Source organism: Salvelinus alpinus, chromosome 31 (genome assembly GCF_045679555.1).
Source record: "Salvelinus alpinus chromosome 31, SLU_Salpinus.1, whole genome shotgun sequence".
Classification (NCBI taxonomy): domain Eukaryota; kingdom Metazoa; phylum Chordata; class Actinopteri; order Salmoniformes; family Salmonidae; genus Salvelinus; species Salvelinus alpinus.
This window is the reverse complement of record NC_092116.1, coordinates 42,168,217-42,188,824: the sequence shown is the minus strand read 5'-3', so window position 1 is coordinate 42,188,824 and position 20,608 is coordinate 42,168,217. Positions and strand designations below refer to the sequence as shown.

The following is a 20,608-nucleotide window of genomic DNA, read 5'->3' as shown; positions in this document are numbered from 1 at the left end:
AGCCAGGCTGAGAGAGCAGTTCAGACTGAAGAACCTGTTGAAAAACAGCCAGGCTGAGAGAGCAGTTCAGACTGAAGAACCTGTTGAAAAACAGCCAGGCTGAGAGAGCAGTTCAGACTGAAGAACCTGTTGATAAACAGCAGCAATGGAGATTCTTACACAGATCTCCTTGATTACAGAAACACACCCCTTGATGGGATAGGTCTCGCGCCTGCACAAGTCCTAATGAGAAGCAGGCTAACAGCGCCACCCTCAGGCCCTCCAGGTAAATACATGTAGTCATTAGTAACAGCATCACTCTCAGGGCCTCCAGGTAGTCATTAGTAACAGCACCACCTTCAGGCACAAGGTGCACCTGTGTAATGACTTTATTTTATTTGAACCAAATACTGCAGTGACACCTCTTGCACTGAGATGCAGTATCTTAGACCATTGCGCCACTCGGGAGCCCAATGATCATGCTGTTTAATCAGCTTCTAGATACGCCACACCTGTCAGGTGGATGGATTATCTTGTCAAAGGACAAATGGTCACTAACAGGGATAAAAACACATTTTGAGAGAAATACGTTTGTTTTTTTATGAACATTTCTGGGATCTTTAATTTCAGCCCATGGAACAAGAGCCCAGCACTTGGGCTCATGAGTGTCGCAGTGGTCTAAGGCACTGCATCTCAGTGCTTGAGGTGTCACTACAGACACCCTGGTTCGAATCCAGGCTGTATCACAACTGGCCATGATTGGGAGTCCCATAGGGCGGTGCACAATTGGCCCAGCGTAGTCTGGGTTTGGCTGCTGTAGGCTGTCATTGTAAATAAGAATTTGTTCTTAATTAACTGACTTACCTAGATAAATAAAGGTTACATTTTTTTTAAATTATGTTGCTTTTATATTTTTGTTCGATATAGGAAACCAAAGCAGAGGCAACGTCAATTACCACTTCACCCCATAGACATCAAGACCAGCTTCACCCCTCTGGCCAAAGTGAGACAGAAAGGATTCCAAACTCTAGGCTCTTGTCTTGTTAGTAAGGTGGAGATATGATGAAGGGATTCAAAACAATAAAAAAGAGAAGTAAGTAAGTACTGTTGTCAATCAGCTAGTAATAAACTATCACAGACCCTCGCAAAAAAAACATCAGAATAACAATATTAGTCCATCTACCGCGTACCCACCGCGTACCCACCGCGTTCAACAAGGGCGAAAATCTGCCGCACGGCATGCAGTAGTCGGAGTTGGCTCTTTTGGGACCAAATCGAGGCGGAATCGAACGCTCCCTGGCCAATCAGGGACGAGTCTCCGCCCATCTCAACACTCGGGTCCCCGCCCCCAGCATTCGAGTGACGGTAATCAGCCAGCGGGGGCGTGGCCTGGGGGCGGGTCTGAGCTCCATCCAGTTTGAACCTCTATCAACTGGCCTCCGTAGCAAAGCACACAGCGTCGACAACAACAACAACAACGCGATACGAATTATTGCTATCTGACCGGTTAAAGTAAGTCATGGAAAAGATTACCCGTTAGTAGTAGTGAAATCTTTTTTTTCTACATGAAGCCATTTAATGAATAAATGTACCTGAATAATTGTAGAAAAGGTTAGTTTCCCCCCTTACATGTTTTTCTCGTATTTTTCTGCTAAATTACTGTACCGTTAACTGTTAACGTTACTGTACATTAACGTTAGCTAACTACAGAGCGATCCACTGAAACGTTACGTAGCTACAGCTACATTTTACATGTAGTTAAAGTAAAAATAAACTCGCTTTAGGATTACTAATTTGATTACTCATATTTTTTCACACTAGCTAATGTTAACTAGCCATAGGCTAGCAGCGTTAGCATCTTTAGCATAAATGCTAGCGCTGGGGGATGGGATGAGTTAGCAGCGCGTTAGGCGGGAAGCAAATGGTGGGCCCATTGTTCTCAACGAGCTAGCATGCTAGGTGGCGGCTAACTAGGCTAACCTCACTGCAAACCCTATACAGTCTAAGCTGCACACTGGTCTACACTTTTATTACGACATTTTATCTGACGTAGAGCCTAGCTGATTAGCCACTTTAGTTAGATGCTCTTGCATTAAAAACGTTATTATTGTAGTTAATAAATGTCTATTTTCTCCCCGTGTATCAGTCAGTCTTGTCACCATGGTGAAAGGGGACGTGAATAAACCCAAGGGCAAGACGTCAGCCTACGCCTTCTTCGTCCAGACCTGCCGGGAGGAACAGAAGATTAAACAACCCGACCAGTCGGTCAACTTCGCAGAGTTCTCCAAGCAGTGTTCGGAGAGATGGAGGGTACATATTAATACACGCATCACAGGGCGTTATAACACTGTGTCTGTTATAACGGTGTGTGTGTAATAAAGAAGTTATAACTGAGTTTGTGTGTAGGCTTCCACTGCGAATGACAAGCGTCGTTTTGAGGACATGGCGAAGAACGACAAGGTGCGTTATGAGAGGGACATGAGGGTGTACGTGCCCCCCAAGGGGATGGCCAAGAGTGGTAGGAAGAAGAAGGACCCCAACGCTCCAAAACGACCCCCGTGAGTCACACACTACTACTGTATATCCATCACATATGACCTGCTTCACTCTAACCCTCCATCACATATAACCTGCTTCCCTCTAACCCTCCCTCCATCACATATAACCTGCTTCCCTCTAACTCTCCCTCCATCACATATAACCTGCTTCCCTCGAACTCTCCCTCCGTCACATATAACCTGCTTCACTCTAACCCTCCATCACATATAACCTGCTTCCATCTAACCCTCCCTCCATCACATATGACCTGCTTCCCTCTAACCCTCCCTCCCTCTAACCCTCCCTCCATCACATATGACCTGCTTCACTCTAACTCTCCATCACATATGACCTGCTTCCATCTAACCCTCCCTCCATCACATATGACCTGCTTCACTCTAACTCTCCATCACATATAACCTGCTTCCATCTAACCCTCCCTCCATCACCTATGACCTGCTTCACTCTAACTCTCCATCACATATGACCTGCTTCCATCTAACCCTCCTCCCTCCATAACATATGACCTGCTTCCCTCTAACCCTCCTCCCTCCATAACATATGACCTGCTTCACTCTAACCCTCCCTCATCACATATAACCTGCTTCCATCTAACCCTCCCTCCATCACATATGACCTGCTTCCTTCTAACCCTCCATGACATATGACCTGCTTCCCTCTAACCCTCCCTCCATCACATATGACCTGCTTCAGTCTAACTCTCCATCACATATAACCTGCTTCCATCTAACCCTCCCTCCATCACATATGACCTGCTTCACTCTAACTCTCCATCACATATGACCTGCTTCCATCTAACCCTCCTCCCTCCATAACATATGACCTGCTTCCATCTAACCCTCCTCCCTCCATAACATATGACCTGCTTCCTTCTAACCCTCCCTCCATCACATATTACCTGCTTCATTCTAACCCTCCCTCCATCACATATGACCTGCTTCCTTCTAACCCTCCCTCCATCACATATGACCTGCTTCCCTCTAACCCTCCCTCCACTACATATGACCTGCTTCCCTCTAACCCTCCTCCCTCCATCACATATAACCTGCTTCCCTCTAACCCTCCATCCGTCACATATGACCTGCTTCATTCTAACCCTCCATCACATATGACCTGCTTCCCTCTAACCCTCCCTCCATTAGATATTACCTGCTTCCCACTAACTCTCCTCCCTCCCTCCATCACATATGACCTGCTTCACTCTAGCCCTCCTCCATCCATCACATATGACCTGCTTCCCTCTGGTCTTCCTCCATCATCACATATCATCTGCTTCCCTCTAACCCTCCTCCGTCCGTCACATATGACCTGTTTCCCTCTAACCCTCTTCCCTCCATAACATATGACCTGTTTCCCTCTAACCCTCCTCCCTCCATAACATATGACCTGCTTCCCTATAACCCTCCTCCCTCCATCACATATAACCTGCTTCCCTCTAACCCTCCATCCGTCACATATAACCTGCTTCCCTCTAACCCTCCCTCCATCACATTTGACCTGCTTCCCTCTAACCCTCCATCACATATAACCTGCTTTCATCTAACCCTCTCTCCATCACATATGACCTGCTTCCCTCTAACTCTCCCTCCGTCACATATAACCTGCTTCACTCTAACCCTCCATCACATATAACCTGCTTCACTCTAACCTTCCATCACATATAACCTGCTTCCCTCTAACTCTCCCTCCGTCACATATAACCTGCTTCACTCTAACCCTCCATCACATATAACCTGCTTCCATCTTACCCTCCCTCCATCACATATGACCTGCTTCACTCTAACTCTCCATCACATATGACCTGCTTCCATCTAACCCTCCCTCCATCACATATGACCTGCTTCCCTATAACCCTCCTCCCTCCATCACATATAACCTGCTTCCCTCTAACCCTCCATCCGTCACATATGACCTGCTTCCCTATAACCCTCCTCCCTCCATCACATATAACCTGCTTCCCTCTAACCCTCCATCCGTCACATATAACCTGCTTCCCTCTAACCCTCCCTCCATCACATTTGACCTGCTTCCCTCTAGCCCTCCCTCCATCACATATGACCTGCTTCACTCTAACCCTCCCTCCATCACATATGACCTGCTTCCCTCTAACCCTCCCTCCATCACATATAACCTGCTTCCCTCTAACCCTCCATCCATCACATATAACCTGCTTCCCTCTAACCCTCCCTCCATCTAACCCTCCCTCCATCACATATGACCTGCTTCACTCTAACTCTCCATCACATATGACCTGCTTCCCTCTAACTCTCCATCACATATAACCTGCTTCCATATAACCCTCCCTCCATAACCTATGACCTGCTTCACTCTAACCCTCCATCACATATAACCTGCTTCCATCTAACCCTCCCTCCATCACATATGACCTGCTTCACTCTAACTCTCCATAACATATGACCTGCATCCATCTAACCCTCCTCCCTCCATAACATATGACCTGCTTCCCTCTAACCCTCCTCCCTCCATAACATATGACCTGCTTCACTCTAACCCTCCCTCATCACATATGACCTGCTTCACTCTTACTCTCCATAACATATGACCTGCTTCCATCTAACCCTCCTCCCTCCATCACATATAACCTGCTTCCCTCTAACCCTCCATTCGTCACATATAACCTGCTTCCCTCTAACCCTCCCTCCATCACATATGACCTGCTTCCCTCTAACCCTCCCTCCCTCACATATGACCTGCTTCCCTCTAACCCTCCCTCCATCACATATGACCTGCTTCATTCTAACCCTCCCTCCATCACATATGACCTGCTTCCCTCTAACCCTCCCTCCATCACATATGACCTGCTTCCCTCTAACCCTCCCTCCCTCCATCACATATGACCTGCTTCACTCTAGCCCTCCTCCATCCATCACATATGACCTGCTTCCCTCTGGTCTTCCTCCATCATCACATATCATCTGCTTCCCTCTAACCCCCCTCCGTCCATCACATATGACCTGTTTCCCTCTAACTCTCCTCCGTCCATCACATATGACCTGCTTCCCTCTGGTCTTCCTCCATCATCACATATGACCTGTTTCCCTCTAACCCTCCTCCCTCCATAACATATGACCTGCTTCCCTCTAACCCTCTTCCCTCCATAACGTATGACCTGTTTCCCTCTAACCCTCCTCCCTCCATAACGTATGACCTGCTTCCCTCTAACCCTCCTTCCTCCATAACATATGACCTGCTTCCCTCTAACCCTCCTTCCTCCATAACATATGACCTGCTTCCCTCTAACTCTCCTTCCTCCATAACATATGACCTGCTTCCCTCCAACTCTCCTCCCTCCATAACATATGACCTGCTTCCCTCTAACTCTCCTCCCTCCATCACATATGACCTGCTTCCCTCTAACCCTCCTTCCTCCATAACATATGACCTGCTTCCCACCAACTCTCCTCCCTCCATAACATATGACCTGCTTCCCTCTAACTCTCCTCCCTCCATAACATATGACCTGCTTCCCACTAACCCTCCTTCCTCCATAACATATGACCTGCTTCCCTCTAACTCTCCTCCCTCCATAACATATGACCTGCTTCCCTCTAACCCTCCTTCCTCCATAACATATGACCTGCTTCCCTCTAACCCTCCTTCCTCCATAACATATGACCTGCTTCCCTCTAACTCTCCTCCCTCCTTAACATATGACCTGCTTCCCTCTAACTCTCCTTCCTTTTCCTCCCTCCCTCAGGTCTGCCTTTTTTGTGTTCTCAGCAGAGTTCCGTCCGACGGTCAAACAGGAGTTCCCAGGTACACTACTGATGGCAGTATTACTACCTGGGTCACTAATGATGGTAGTATTACTACCAGGGTCACTAATGATGGTAGTATTACTACCAGGAGTACCCAGGGTCACTAATGATGGTAGTATTACTACCAGGGTCACTAATGATGGTAGTATTACTACCAGGAGTTCCCGGGGTCACTAATGATGGTAGTATTACTACCTGGAGTTCACAGGGTCACTAATGATGGTAGTATTACTACCAGGAGTTCCCAGGGTCACTAATGATGGTAGTATTAGTACCAGGGTCACTAATGATGGTAGTATTACTACCAGGGTCACTAATGATGGTAGTATTACTACCAGGAGTTCCCAGGGTCACTAATGATGGTAGTATTACTACCAGGAGTACCCAGGGTCACTAATGATGGTAGTATTAGTACCAGGGTCACTAATGATGGTAGAATTACTACCAGGGTCACTAATGATGGTAGTATTACTACCAGGAGTACTCAGGGTCACTAATGATGGTAGTATTAGTACCATGGTCACTAATGATGGTAGTATTACTACCAGGAGTTCCCGGGGTCACTAATGATGGTAGTATTACTACCAGGAGTTCACAGGGTCACTAGTGATGGTAGTATTAGTACCAGGGTCACCAATGATGGTTGTATTACTACCATGAGTTCTCGGTCACTAATGATGGTAGTATTACTACCAGGAGTTCTCAGGTCACTAATGATGGTAGTATTACTACCAGGTGTTCCCGGGGTCACTAATGATGGTAGTATTAGTACCAGGAGTTCCCAGGTCACTAATGATGGTATTATTACTACCAGGAGTTCCCAGGGTCACTAATGATGGTAGTATTACTACCAGGAGTTCCCGGGGTCACTAATGATGGTAGTATTACTACCAGGAGTTCTCAGGGTCACTAATGATGGTACTATTACTACCAGGAGTTCCCAGGGTCACTAATGATGATAGTATTACTACCAGGAGTTCCCAGGGTCACTAGTGATGGTAGTATTAGTACCAGGGTCACCAATGATGGTAGTATTACTACCAGGGTCACTAATGATGGTTGTATTTCTACCAGGAGTTCCCAGGGTCACTAATGATGGTAGTATTACTACCAGGAGTTCCCAGGTCACTAATGATGGTAGTATTACTACCAGGTGTTCCCGGGGTCACTAATGATGGTAGTATTAGTACCAGGAGTTCCCAGGGTCACTAATGATGATAGTATTACTACCAGGAGTTCCCAGGGTCACTAGTGATGGTAGTATTAGTACCAGGGTCACCAATGATGGTAGTATTACTACCAGGGTCACTAATGATGGTAGTATTACTACCAGGAGTTCCCAGGGTCAGTAATGATGGTAGTATTACTACCAGGGTCCCTATGATGGTTGTATTTCTACCAGGAGTTCCCGGGGTCACTAATGATGGTAGTATTACTACCAGGAGTTCCCAGGGTCACTAATGATGGTAGTATTACTACCAGGAGTACCCAGGGTCACTAGTGATGGTAGTATTAGTACCAGGGTCACCAATGATGGTAGTATTACTACCAGGGTCACTAATGATGGTTGTATTTCTACCAGGAGTTCCCAGGGTCACTAATGATGGTAGTATTACTACCAGGAGTTCCCAGGTCACTAATGATGGTAGTATTACTACCAGGTGTTCCCGGGGTCACTAATGATTGTAGTATTAGTACCAGGAGTTCCCAGGGTCACTAATGATGATAGTATTACTACCAGGAGTTCACAGGGTCACTAGTGATGGTAGTATTAGTACCAGGGTCACCAATGATGGTAGTATTACTACCAGGAGTTCCCAGGGTCACTAATGATGGTAGTATTACTACCAGGGTCCCTATGATGGTTGTATTTCTACCAGGAGTTCCTGGGGTCACTAATGATGGTAGTATTACTACCAGGAGTTCCCAGGGTCACTAATGATGGTAGTATTACTACCAGGAGTACCCAGGGTCACTAATGATGGTAGTATTAGTACCAGGGTCACTAATGATGATTGTATTTCTACCAGGAGTTCCCAGGGTCACTAATGATGGTAGTATTAGTACAAGGGTCACTAATGATGGTAGTATTACTACCAGGAGTTCCCAGGGTCACTAATGATGGTAGTATTACTACCAGGAGTACCCAGGGTCACTAATGATGGTAGTATTAGTACCAGGGTCACTAATGATGGTAGTATTACGACCAGGAGTTCCCAGGGTCACTAATGATGGAAGTATTAGTACCAGGAGTTCCCAGGTCACTAGTGATGGTATTATTAGTACCAGGGTCACCAATGATGGTAGTATTACTACCAGAGGTTGCCGGGTTCACTAATGATGGTAGTATTAGTACCAGGAGTTCCCAGGGTCACTAGTGATGGTATTATTAGTACCAGGGTCACCAATGATGGTAGTATTACTAGAAAAGCCTAGTATTAGTATTAATAGAAAAGCCTAGAGACAATAATATATACATTATTAATATATATATATATATACTGCTATTACTACTACTACCTCATATAGAACAGCCTGGAGACAATAATATATACATTATTAATATATATACTACTAATACTGCTATTACTACTACTACCTCCTATAGAACAGCCTGGAGACAATAATATATACATTATTAATATATATATATATATACTGCTATTACTACTACTACCTCATATAGAACAGCCTGGAGACAATAATATATACATTATTAATATATATATATATATATATACTGCTATTTCTACTACTAATACCTCCTATAGAACAGCCTGGAGACAATAATACATTATTAATATATATATATACTGCTATTACTACTACTACTACCTCCTATAGAACAGCCTGGAGATAATAATATATACATTATTTATATATATATATATATATACTGCTATTATTACTACTACTACCTCCTATAGAACAGCCTGGAGATAATAATATATACATTATTAATATATACTACTAATACTGCTATTACTACTACTACCTCCTATAGAACAGCCTGGAGATAATAATATATACATTATTAATATATACTACTAATACTGCTATTACTACTACCTCCTATAGAACAGCCTGGAGATAATAATATATACATTATTAATATATATACTACTAATACTGCTATTACTACTACTACGTCCTATAGAACAGCCTGGAGATAATAATATATACATTATTAATATATATATATACTGCTATTACTACTACTACCTCCTATAGAACAGCCTGGAGACAATAATATATACATTATTAATATATATACTACTAATACTGCTATTACTACTACTACCTCCTATAGAACAGCCTGGAGACAATAATATATACATTATTAATATATATACTACTAATACTGCTATTACTACTACTACCTCCTATAGAGCAGCCTGGAGACAATAATATATACATTATTAATATATATACTACTAATACTGCTATTACTACTACTACCTCCTATAGAACAGCCTGGAGACAATAATATATACATTATTAATATATATACTACTAATACTGCTATTACTACTACTACCTCCTATAGAACAGCCTGGAGATAATAATATATACATTATTAATATATATACTACTAATACTGCTATTACTACTACTACCTCCTATAGAACAGCCTGGAGATAATAATATATACATTATTACAATATACTACTAATACTGCTATTACTACTACTACCTCCTATAGAACAGCCTGGAGATAATAATATATACATTATTACAATATACTACTAATACTGCTATTACTACTACTACCTCCTATAGAACAGCCTGGAGACAATAATATATACATTATTAATATATACTGCTATTACTACTACTACCTCATATAGAACATCATGGAGACAATAATATATACATTATTTATATATATATATATACTGCTATTACTACTACTACCTCCTATAGAACAGCCTGGAGACAATAATATATACATTATTAATATATATATATATACTGCTATTACGACTACTACCTCCTATAGAACAGCCTGGAGACAATAATATTTACATTATATATATATATACACTACTGTTCAAAAGTTTGAGGTCACTTAGAAATCTCCTTGTTTTTGAAGGAAAAGCACATTTTTTGTCCATTAAAATAACATCAAATTGGTCAGAAATACAGTGTAGACATTGTTAATGTTGTAAATGACTATTGTAGCTGGAAACGGCAGATTTTTAATGAAATATCTACATAGGTGTACAGAGGCCCATTATCAGCAACCATCACTCATGTGTTCCAATGGTACGTTGTGTTAGCTAATCCAAGTTTATCATTTTAAAAGGCTAATTGATCATTAGAAAACCCTTTTGCAACAAGTCTATTCTTGTTCTGAGAAATGAAGGCTATTCCATGCGAGAAATTGCCAAGAAACTGAAGATCTCGTACAACGTTTTGTACTATTCCCTTCACAGAACAGAGCAAACTGGCTCTAACCAGAATAGAACGAGGAGTGGGAGGCCCCGGTGCACAACTGAGCAAGAGGACAAGAACATTAGAGTGTCTAGTTTGAGAAACAGACGCCTCACAAGTCCTCAACTGGCAGCTTCATTAAATAGGACCCGCAAAACACCAGTCTCAACGTCAACAGTGAAGATGCGACTCCGGGATGCTGGTTTTCTAGGCAGTGTTGCTAAGAAAAAGCCATATCTCAGACTGGCCAATAGAAATAAAAGATTAAGATGGGCAAAATAACACAGACACTGGACAGAGGAACTCTGCCTAGAAGGCCAGCATATAATGTATGTATTATTGTCTCCAGGCTGTTCTATAGGAGGTAGTATATATATATAATGTATATATTATTGTCTCCAGGCTGTTCTATAGGAGGTAGTATATATATAATGTATATATTGTTGTCTCCAGGCTGTTCTATAGGAGGTAGTAGTATATATAATGTATATATTGTTGTCTCCAGGCTGTTCTATAGGAGGTAGTATATATATAATGTATATATTATTGGCTCCTGGCTGTTCTATAGTAGGTAGTATATATATAATGTATATATTATTTTCTCCTGGCTGTTCTATAGGAGGTAGTAGATATATAATGTATATATTGTTGTCTCCAGGCTGTTCTATAGGAGGTAGTAGTACATATATAATATATATATATTATTGTCTCCAGGCTGTTCTATAGGAGGTAGTAGTATATATATAATGTATGTATTATTGTCTCCAGGCTGTTCTGTAGGAGGTAGTAGTAGTATATATATATATAATGTATATATTATTGTCTCCAGGCTGTTCTATAGGAGGTAGTATATATATAATGGATATATTGTTGTCTCCAGGCTGTTCTATAGGAGGTAGTAGTATATATATAATGTATATATTATTGTCTCCAGGCTGTTCTATAGGAGGTAGTAGTATATATAATGTATATATTACTGTCTCCAGGCTGTTCTATAGGAGGTAGTAGTATATATAATGTATATATTACTGTCTCCAGGCTGTTCTATAGGAGGTAGTATGTATATAATGTATATATTGTTGTCTCCAGGCTGTTCTATAGGAGGTAGTGTATATATATAATGTATATATTATTGTCTCCAGGCTGTTCTATAGGAGGTAGTATATATAATGTATATATTATTGTCTCCAGGCTGTTCTATAGGAGGTAGTATATATATAATGTATATATTATTGTCTCCAGGCTGTTCTATAGGAGGTAGTATATATATAATGTATATATTATTGTCTCCAGGCTGTTCTATAGGAGGTAGTATATATATAATGTATATATTATTGTCTCCAGGCTGTTCTATAGTAGGTAGTAGTATATATAATGTATATATTGTTGTCTCCAGGCTGTTCTATAGGAGGTAGTATATATATAATGTATATATTATTGTCTCCTGGCTTTTCTATAGGAGGTAGTATATATATAATGTATATATTATTGTCTCCAGGCTGTTCTATAGGAGGTAGTATATATATAATGTATATATTATTGTCTCCAGGCTGTTCTATAGGAGGTAGTATATATATATAATGTATATATTATTGTCTCCAGGCTGTTCTATAGGAGGTAGTAGTACATATATAATGTATATATTATTGTCTCCAGGCTGTTCTATAGGAGGTAGTAGTACATATATAATGTATATATTATTGTCTCCAGGCTGTTCTATAGGAGGTAGTAGTACATATATAATGTATATATTATTGTCTCCAGGCTGTTCTATAGGAGGTAGTAGTATATATAATGTATATATTATTGTCTCCAGGCTGTTCTATAGGAGGTAGTATATATATAATGTATATATTATTGTCTCCAGGCTGTTCTATAGGAGGTAGTATATATATAATGTATATATTATTGTCTCCAGGCTGTTCTATAGGAGGTAGTATATATATCATGTATATATTATTGTCTCCAGGCTGTTCTATAGGAGGTAGTATATATATAATGTATATATTATTGTCTCCAGGCTGTTCTATAGGAGGTAGTATATATATAATGTATATGTTATTGTCTCCTGGCTGTTCTATAGGAGGTAGTAGTACATATATAATGTATATATTATTGTCTCCAGGCTGTTCTATAGGAGGTAGTATATATATAATGTATATTTTATTGTCTCCAGGCTGGTCTATAGGAGGTAGTAGTATATATATAATGTATATATTGTTGTCTCCAGGCTGTTCTATAGGAGGTAGTATATATATAATGTATATATTATTGTCTCCTGGCTTTTCTATAGGAGGTAGTATATATATAATGTATATATTATTGTCTCCAGGCTGTTCTATAGGAGGTAGTAGTACATATATAATGTATATATTATTGTCTCCAGGCTGTTCTATAGGAGGTAGTAGTACATATATAATGTATATATTATTGTCTCCAGGCTGTTCTATAGGAGGTAGTAGTACATATATAATGTATATATTATTGTCTCCAGGCTGTTCTATAGGAGGTAGTAGTACATATATAATGTATATATTATTGTCTCCAGGCTGTTCTATAGGAGGTAGTAGTACATATATAATGTATATATTATTGTCTCCTGGCTGTTCTATAGGAGGTAGTATATATATAATGTATATATTATTGTCTCCAGGATGTTCTATAGAAGGTAGTAGTACATATATAATGTATATATTATTGTCTCCAGGCTGTTCTATAGGAGGTAGTATATATATAATGTATATATTATTGTCTCCAGGCTGTTCTATAGTAGGTAGTAGTATATATAATGTATATATTATTGTCTCCAGGCTTTTCTATAGGAGGTAGTATATATATAATGTATATATTATTGTCTCCAGGCTGTTCTATAGGAGGTAGTATTTATATATAATGTATATATAATTTTTTCCCAAGGCTGTTCTACAGGAGGTAGTATATATATATATAATGTATATATTATTGTCTCCAGGCTGTTCTGTAGGAGGTAGTATATATAATGTATATATTATTGTCTCCATGCTGCTCTATAGGTGGTAGTATATATATAATGTATATATTATTGTCTCCAGGCTGTTCTATAGGAGGTAGTAGTATATATAATGTATATATTATTGTCTCCATGCTGTTCTATAGGAGGTAGTAGTAATAATAATAGCAGTATATATATATATATATATAGGCTGTTCTATAGGAGGTAGTATATATATAATGTATATATTACTGTCTCCAGGCTGTTCTATAGGATGTAGTATATATATAATGTATATATTATTGTCTCCAGGCTGTTCTATAGGAGATAGTATATATTATTGTCTCCAGGCTGTTCTATAGGAGGTAGTATATATAATGTATATATTATTGTCTCCAGGCTGCTCTATAGGAGGTAGTATATATAATGTATATATTATTGTCTCCAGGCTGTTCTATAGGAGGTAGTATATATAATACTGTATATATTATTGTCTCCAGGCTGTTCTATAGGAGGTAGTATATATAATGTATATATTATTGTCTCCAGGCTGTTCTATAGGAGGTAGTATATATATAATGTATATATTATTGTCTCCAGGCTGTTCTATAGGAGGTAGTATATATAATACTGTATATATTATTGTCTCCAGGCTGTTCTATAGGAGAGTGTGCTAAGAAGCTGGGGATCATGTGGGGTCAACAGACTCCAACCCAGAAACAGCCGTTTGAAGAGAAGGCTCTCCGACTGAGGGAGAAATACGACAAGGTACAGGACGCTGCTGCTGCTTTAACACGGCTTCACATTAGCTTATTTACCCACTTGTCCTTTGGACAAGTAGGACATATTTTTTGTTTGTCCAAAATCTCTGAAACACCATTTTTACACAATGCAAGGAACCACTTTTAAAAAATGCATTAGTGTCTTTTTATCATAGAAAATCAGATCTACAGGGAATTCAGGAAGTATTCAGACCCATTGACTTATTCCACATTTTGTTACATTACAGCCTTATTCTAAAATATATATAGTATTCTAAAATGTATTAAATCGTTTTTTCCCCTCATCAATACCCGATAATGACAAAGCAAAAAATGTTTTTTGACAAAAAAACATTTTGGAGAAAACGTCACATTTACATAAGTATTCAGACCCTTTACTCAGCACTTTGTTGAAGCACCTTTGGCAGCGATTACAGCCTTGAGTCTTCTTGGGTATGAAGCTACAAGCTTGGCACACCTGTATTTGGGGAGTTTCTCCCATTCTTCTCTGCAGATCCTCTCAAGCTCTGTCAGGTTGGATGGGGAGCGTTGCTGCACAGCTATTTTCAGGTCTCTCCAGAGATGTTCGATCGGGTTCAAGTCCGGGTTCTGGCTGGGCCACTCAAGGACATTCAGAGACTTGTCCCGAAGCCACTCCTGCATTGTCTTGGCTGTGTGTTTAGGGTTGTTGTCCTGTTGGAAGGTGAACCTTCGCCCCAGTCTGAGGTCCTGAGCGCTCTGGAGCAGGTTTTTATCAAGGATCTCTCAGTACTTTGCTCCGTTCATCTTTCCCTCGATCCTGACTAGTCTCCCAGTCCCTGCCACTGAAAAATATCCCCACAGCATGATGCTGTCACCACCATGCTTCATAGTAGGGATGGTGCCAGGTTTCCTCCAGATGTGACGCTTGGCATTCAGGCCAAATAGTTCAATCTTGGTTTCATCAGACCAGAGAATCTTGTTTCTCATTGTTTGAGAGTATTTAGATGCTTTTTGGCAAACTCCAAGCGGGCTGTCATGAGCCTTTTACTGAGGAGTGGCTTCCATCTGGCCACTCTACCAGAAAGGCCTGATTGGTGGATGCAGAGATGGTTGTCCTTCTGGAAGGTTCTCCCATCTCCACAGAGGAACTCTGGAGCTCTGTCAGAGTGACCATCAGGTTCTTGGTCACCTCCCTGACCAAGGCTCTTCTCCCTCGATTGCTCAGTTTGGCCGGGCGGCCAGCTCTAGGAAGAATCTTGGTGGTTCCAATCTTAATCCATTTAAGAATGATGGCGGCCACTGTGTTCTTGGGGACCTTCAAAGCTGCAGAAATGTCTCTTTCCATGTTTTGGTACCCTTCCCCAGATCTGTGTCTCGACACAATCCTGTCTCGGAGCTCTGCGGACAATTCCTTCGTCCTCATGGCCTGGTTTTTGCTCTGACATGTCAACTGTGGGTCCTTATATAGATGGAAACAGGATGCACTTGAGCTGGATTTTGAGTCTGAATAGGGGGAGCCTGAATACTTATGTAAATATGTGTTTTTGTGTTTTAATTTTTCATAAATTTGACAGCTGTACCCCATCATGTCTGTAGGATATGGCTGCCTACCGCTCCGGTGCGAACGTTAAGCGGGTGCCGATGCGACCCGGTCCCGGTGGCTCGTCCGGTATGATTCCCCACGCCATGGCCGGCGGCGACGACGACGACGACGACGACCTGGAGGACGATGAAGACGAAGATGACGACGATGATGAGTAAAGCGTCAGCGTAGCGTCCGTGCCTGTTGGATTGGTGCGTTCGATTTAGCTCTTCGCCTGAGAGGGCGGAGTTTGCGCATTTTGAGACCGTTCCATTGGTCCTAAAGTGGAAACTCCGCCCTCTCAGGGTCGCGGCTAAAACGAACGAACCCCAGTTCCACCGGAATCCTAACGGGCCAGAGGAGGAATCTGATTGGCTGAAAGTTATGTGTGCCTGTCAGTGACCCTGCAGGGTTGAGGGCTGACCAGAGGTCAAGGGGTTAGTTAGAGCCGGACTGGACCAGACACGACCTACAGGGGACTCATAATATCACCGTGTAACTGAATAGTCGTCATCGCAAACATCTGTAACCCTGGAAACAGTTGCTGTGGGCCAACATGTCCAATAGCAGACCTCTGTTGGGGGCTGAGTGTTGTGGGTGTCTTCATTCGGTGTTGCTGTTTGTAGCAGGTTGTTGTTGTTCCCAGGGTTGTGTGTGGTCCTAGTGGTGTTCAGGCTCTACAATATTATCACGTGTCGTAACAGAGTCTGTGTGACGCTACAGACTCTTTTAAAATATACACTTTATTTTTTGTTTTTACTTTTTTTTTTTATGGAAAAATGTGTCCTGAAACAATATGTAGAAATTGACTTTTATAATAAAAAAAATTATGATTCTGAAAATGTTTTTTGTGTGTATTATCTAATCCTGTTCCAACACTGACATGACGCAGTAAATGTAACAAATAATTAAAGAGCAGTAAGATAACAATGTGGAGGCTATATACAGGGTATTACGGTACAGAGTCAATGTGGAGGCTATATACAGGGTATTACGGTACAGAGTCAATGTGGAGGCTATATACAGGGTATTACGGTACAGAGTCAATGTGGAGGCTATATACAGGGGGTACCGGTACAGAGTCAATGTGGTGGTTAAATACAGGGGGTACCGGTACAGAGTCAATGTGGAGGCTATATACAGGGGGTACCGGTACAGAGTCAATGTGGAGGCTATATACAGGGTATTACGGTACAGAGTCAATGTGGAGGCTATATACAGGGGGTACCGGTACAGAGTCAATGTGGTGGTTAAATACAGGGGGTACCGGTACAGAGTCAATGTGGAGGCTATATACAGGGGGTACCGGTACAGAGTCAATGTGGAGGCTATATACAGGGTATTACGGTACAGAGTCAATGTGGAGGCTATATACAGGGTATTACGGTACAGAGTCAATGTGGAGGCTATATACAGGGTATTACGGTACAGAGTCAATGTGGAGGCTATATACAGGGTATTACGGTACAGAGTCAATGTGGAGACTATATACAGGGGGTACCGGTACAGAGTCAATGTGGAGACTATATACATGGGGTACCGGTACAGAGTCAATGTGGAGGCTATATACAGGGGGTACTGGTACAGAGTCAATGTGGAGACTATATACAGGGGGTACCGGTACAGAGTCAATGTGGAGGCTATATACAGGGGGTACTGGTACAGAGTCAATGTGGAGGCTATATACAGGGGGTACCGGTACAGAGTCAATGTGGAGGCTATATACAGAGTATTACGGTACAGAGTCAATGTGGAGGCTATATACAGGGGGTACCGGTACAGAGTCAATGTGGAGACTATATACAGGGGGTACTGGTACAGAGTCAATGTGGAGGCTATATACAGGGGGTACCGGTACAGAGTCAATGTGGAGACTATATACAGGGGGTACCGGTACAGAGTCAATGTGGAGGCTATATACAGGGGGTACTGGTACAGAGTCAATGTGGAGGCTATATACAGGGGGTACCGGTACAGAGTCAATGTGGAGGCTATATACAGAGTATTACGGTACAGAGTCAATGTGGAGGCTATATACAGGGGGTACTGGTACAGAGTCAATGTGGAGGCTATATACAGGGGGTACCGGTACAGAGTCAATGTGGAGGCTATATACAGGGGGTACCGGTACAGAGTCAATGTGGAGGCTATATACAGGGGGTACCGGTACAGAGTCAATGTGGAGGCTATATACAGGGGGTACCGGTACAGAGTCAATGTGGAGGCTATATACAGGGGGTACTGGTACAGAGTCAATGTGGAGGCTATATACAGGGGGTACTGGTACAGAGTCAATGTGGAGGCTATATACAGGGGGTACTGGTACCCAGAAACCACCTATTGTTAGTGTAGATAGAACCAGAACCAGTATAGATCTAGACCACCTAGAGAGAAGCCACCTCATGTTAGTGTAGATTGAACCAGTATAGATCTAGACCACCTAGAGAGAAACCACCTCATGTTAGTGTAGATTGAACCAGTATAGATCTAGACCACCTAGAGAGAAACCACCTCATGTTAGTGTAGATTGAACCAGTATAGATCTAGACCACCTAGAGAGAAACCACCTCATGTTAGTGTAAATAGAACCATTATAGATCTAGACCACCTAGAGAGAAACCACCTCGTGTTAGTGTAGTAGATTGAACCAAAGTCCCGTATTTTGGGAACCTGCGTGGTTCTGTTTCCGACCGACATTTTCTCTTATAACTCGATCTGTGGCTTGAACTGAGCGGTAGCACTGATTCTCACGGACACAGGACGATGTCTCATCTGTCTGTATAAAGCAGGATGTGAAATCTGACACCACTTGAAGCTTGGAATGTCCCTCCTACCATTTCATTCGCTCTCCTGACTGTCCATCATCTCTTTGCTGAACTACGTCCCAGGAATCCTTACGTCGTAGCGCAGCAGGAGAGAGTGGTTTAATCACCGAAGCACATTCAGAGATCAATTTATAGCCAGTAATCTTAAATATACCATTGATTTTAAACAAAAATCACTTTCTGTTTGTCATAGACTGATACAAGATGAATATGAGATGAAAGACGAGTTCCTTTCGAGTCCAGGAAGCCAAGCTAGAGCTCCTCCCTCTCTGAGACGTACAGAGGAGGCGGGGCAGACGTTTTGATCAAGAGACCTTCAGAAAAAAGACACATTTTCTCTAACACTATATATATATAACAAAAAAATATGTATTTTACGGTTATAAGGAAGGTTAAATCTTATAGTTAGTCTTTTTATAATATGATTATATATTTATATTTAGAAAAAATAAGTCATTTCAAGCCTTATTTATACAGTTCAGTTTAATAGGAAATACAACATATCAGATATTTAATATTTTAATATTTTAATCAAATTGTATCATATTTTATCATATTTTAATCAAATTGTATCATATTTTAATATTTTAATCAAATTGTATCATTTACATTTATATTTACATTTTAGTCATTTAGCAGACGCTCTTATCCAGAGCGACTTACAGTAGAGTGCATTCATTTTATTACATTTTTTACATACTGAGACAAGGATATCCCTACCGGCCAAACCCTCCCTAACCTGGACGACGCTATGCCAATTGTGCGTCGCCCCACGGACCTCCCGGTTGTGGCCGGCTGCGAAAGAGCCTGAACCCAGAGACTCTGGTGGCGCAGCTAGCACTGCGATGCAGTGCCCTAGACCACTGCGCCACCCGGGAGATATCATATTTTTATCATATTTTAATCAAATTGTATTATATTGTTATCATATTTTATCATGTTTTAATCAAATTGCATCATATTTTATAATATTTTATAATATTTTTATCATATTTTAATCAAATTTTATAATATTTTAATATTTAAATCAAATTTTAATCAAATTGTATCATATTTTAATCAAATTTTATCATATTGTAATTAACTTGTATCATATTTTATCATATTTTAATCAAATTTTTTAATATTTTAATCAAATTTTAATCAAATTTTATCATATTTTAATCAAATTTTATCATATTGTAATTAACTTGTATCATATTTTATCATATTTTAATCAAATTTTATCATATTTTAATCAAATTGTATCATATTTTTATCATATTTTATCATATTTTAATCAAATTGCATCATATTTTATCATATTTTTATCATATTCTATCATATTTTATTCAAATTCCATCATATTTTATCATATTTTTATCAAATTGCATCATATTTTATCATATTTTAATCAAATTGTATCATATTTTTATCATATTTGTACGGTGTACTTGAGCTTGTGTATCTCAAGTGAATAGATCTATTTATTTATTTCTACCAGGAAGGTGAGATGAACCTTTCTGGTGGTATGCAGCGTTACTAGTTATAGCCCTTACCTCCTCCCTCTCTGATTGGTCCTCATGATAAATCAGGGGGATTATCCTGTTAACTCCGCCCACAAACCTGTCACTACTTCTTTACAGCTGTCAATCTCATAGCTCCTCCCTCTCTATAGATGAAATCCCTCCAGTTAATTACAGTTAATTCCTCCCTCTGTAACGGTTCAGAGATAGAGCCCTTACCTCCTCCCTTTG

The 20,608-nt window shown here is 40.7% G+C and overlaps 3 protein-coding genes and 1 long non-coding RNA gene across 5 annotated transcripts in view; 3 read left to right on the top strand and 1 right to left on the bottom strand.

Annotated features, from left to right (window-relative positions):
- LOC139561882 (uncharacterized) overlaps positions 1–20,608 on the top strand; it is a 189,959-nt gene that overhangs the window by 132,811 nt on the left and 36,540 nt on the right. The gene's annotated exons all lie outside the window — the stretch shown is intronic.
- Positions 1–20,608, bottom strand: part of LOC139561883 (uncharacterized) — a 59,349-nt gene that overhangs the window by 2,297 nt on the left and 36,444 nt on the right. The window lies entirely within an intron of this gene.
- Positions 1,370–16,889, top strand: LOC139561120 (high mobility group protein B2-like). The gene is made up of 6 exons (XM_071378001.1): positions 1,370–1,491; positions 2,126–2,289; positions 2,386–2,537; positions 6,257–6,315; positions 14,375–14,490; positions 16,062–16,889. Exons 2-6 carry the CDS (start codon positions 2,140–2,142, stop codon positions 16,224–16,226), a joined length of 642 nt encoding a protein of 213 aa, XP_071234102.1. The 5' UTR covers positions 1,370–1,491; positions 2,126–2,139; the 3' UTR covers positions 16,227–16,889.
- The window catches only part of LOC139560999 (dnaJ homolog subfamily C member 21-like), a 38,061-nt gene continuing 36,540 nt past the window's right edge, over positions 19,088–20,608 (top strand). The window contains exon 1 of the mRNA XM_071377792.1: positions 19,088–19,148. Coding sequence (XP_071233893.1) covers positions 19,088–19,148 — 61 coding nt within the window. The remainder of the gene's footprint in view (positions 19,149–20,608) is intronic.

What these genes read in the sequence shown, in the direction of transcription:
- LOC139561120 (XM_071378001.1), top strand. Translation starts at nt 2,140, where the DNA reads ATGGTGAAAGGGGACGTGAATAAACCCAAGGGCAAGACGTCAGCCTAC. An exon ending in AGTGTTCGGAGAGATGGAGG is followed by an intron (nt 2,290 to 2,385) that starts GTACATATTAAT and finishes GTTTGTGTGTAG; the next exon opens with GCTTCCACTGCGAATGACAA. An exon ending in TGAGGGAGAAATACGACAAG is followed by an intron (nt 14,491 to 16,061) that starts GTACAGGACGCT and finishes TCATGTCTGTAG; the next exon opens with GATATGGCTGCCTACCGCTC.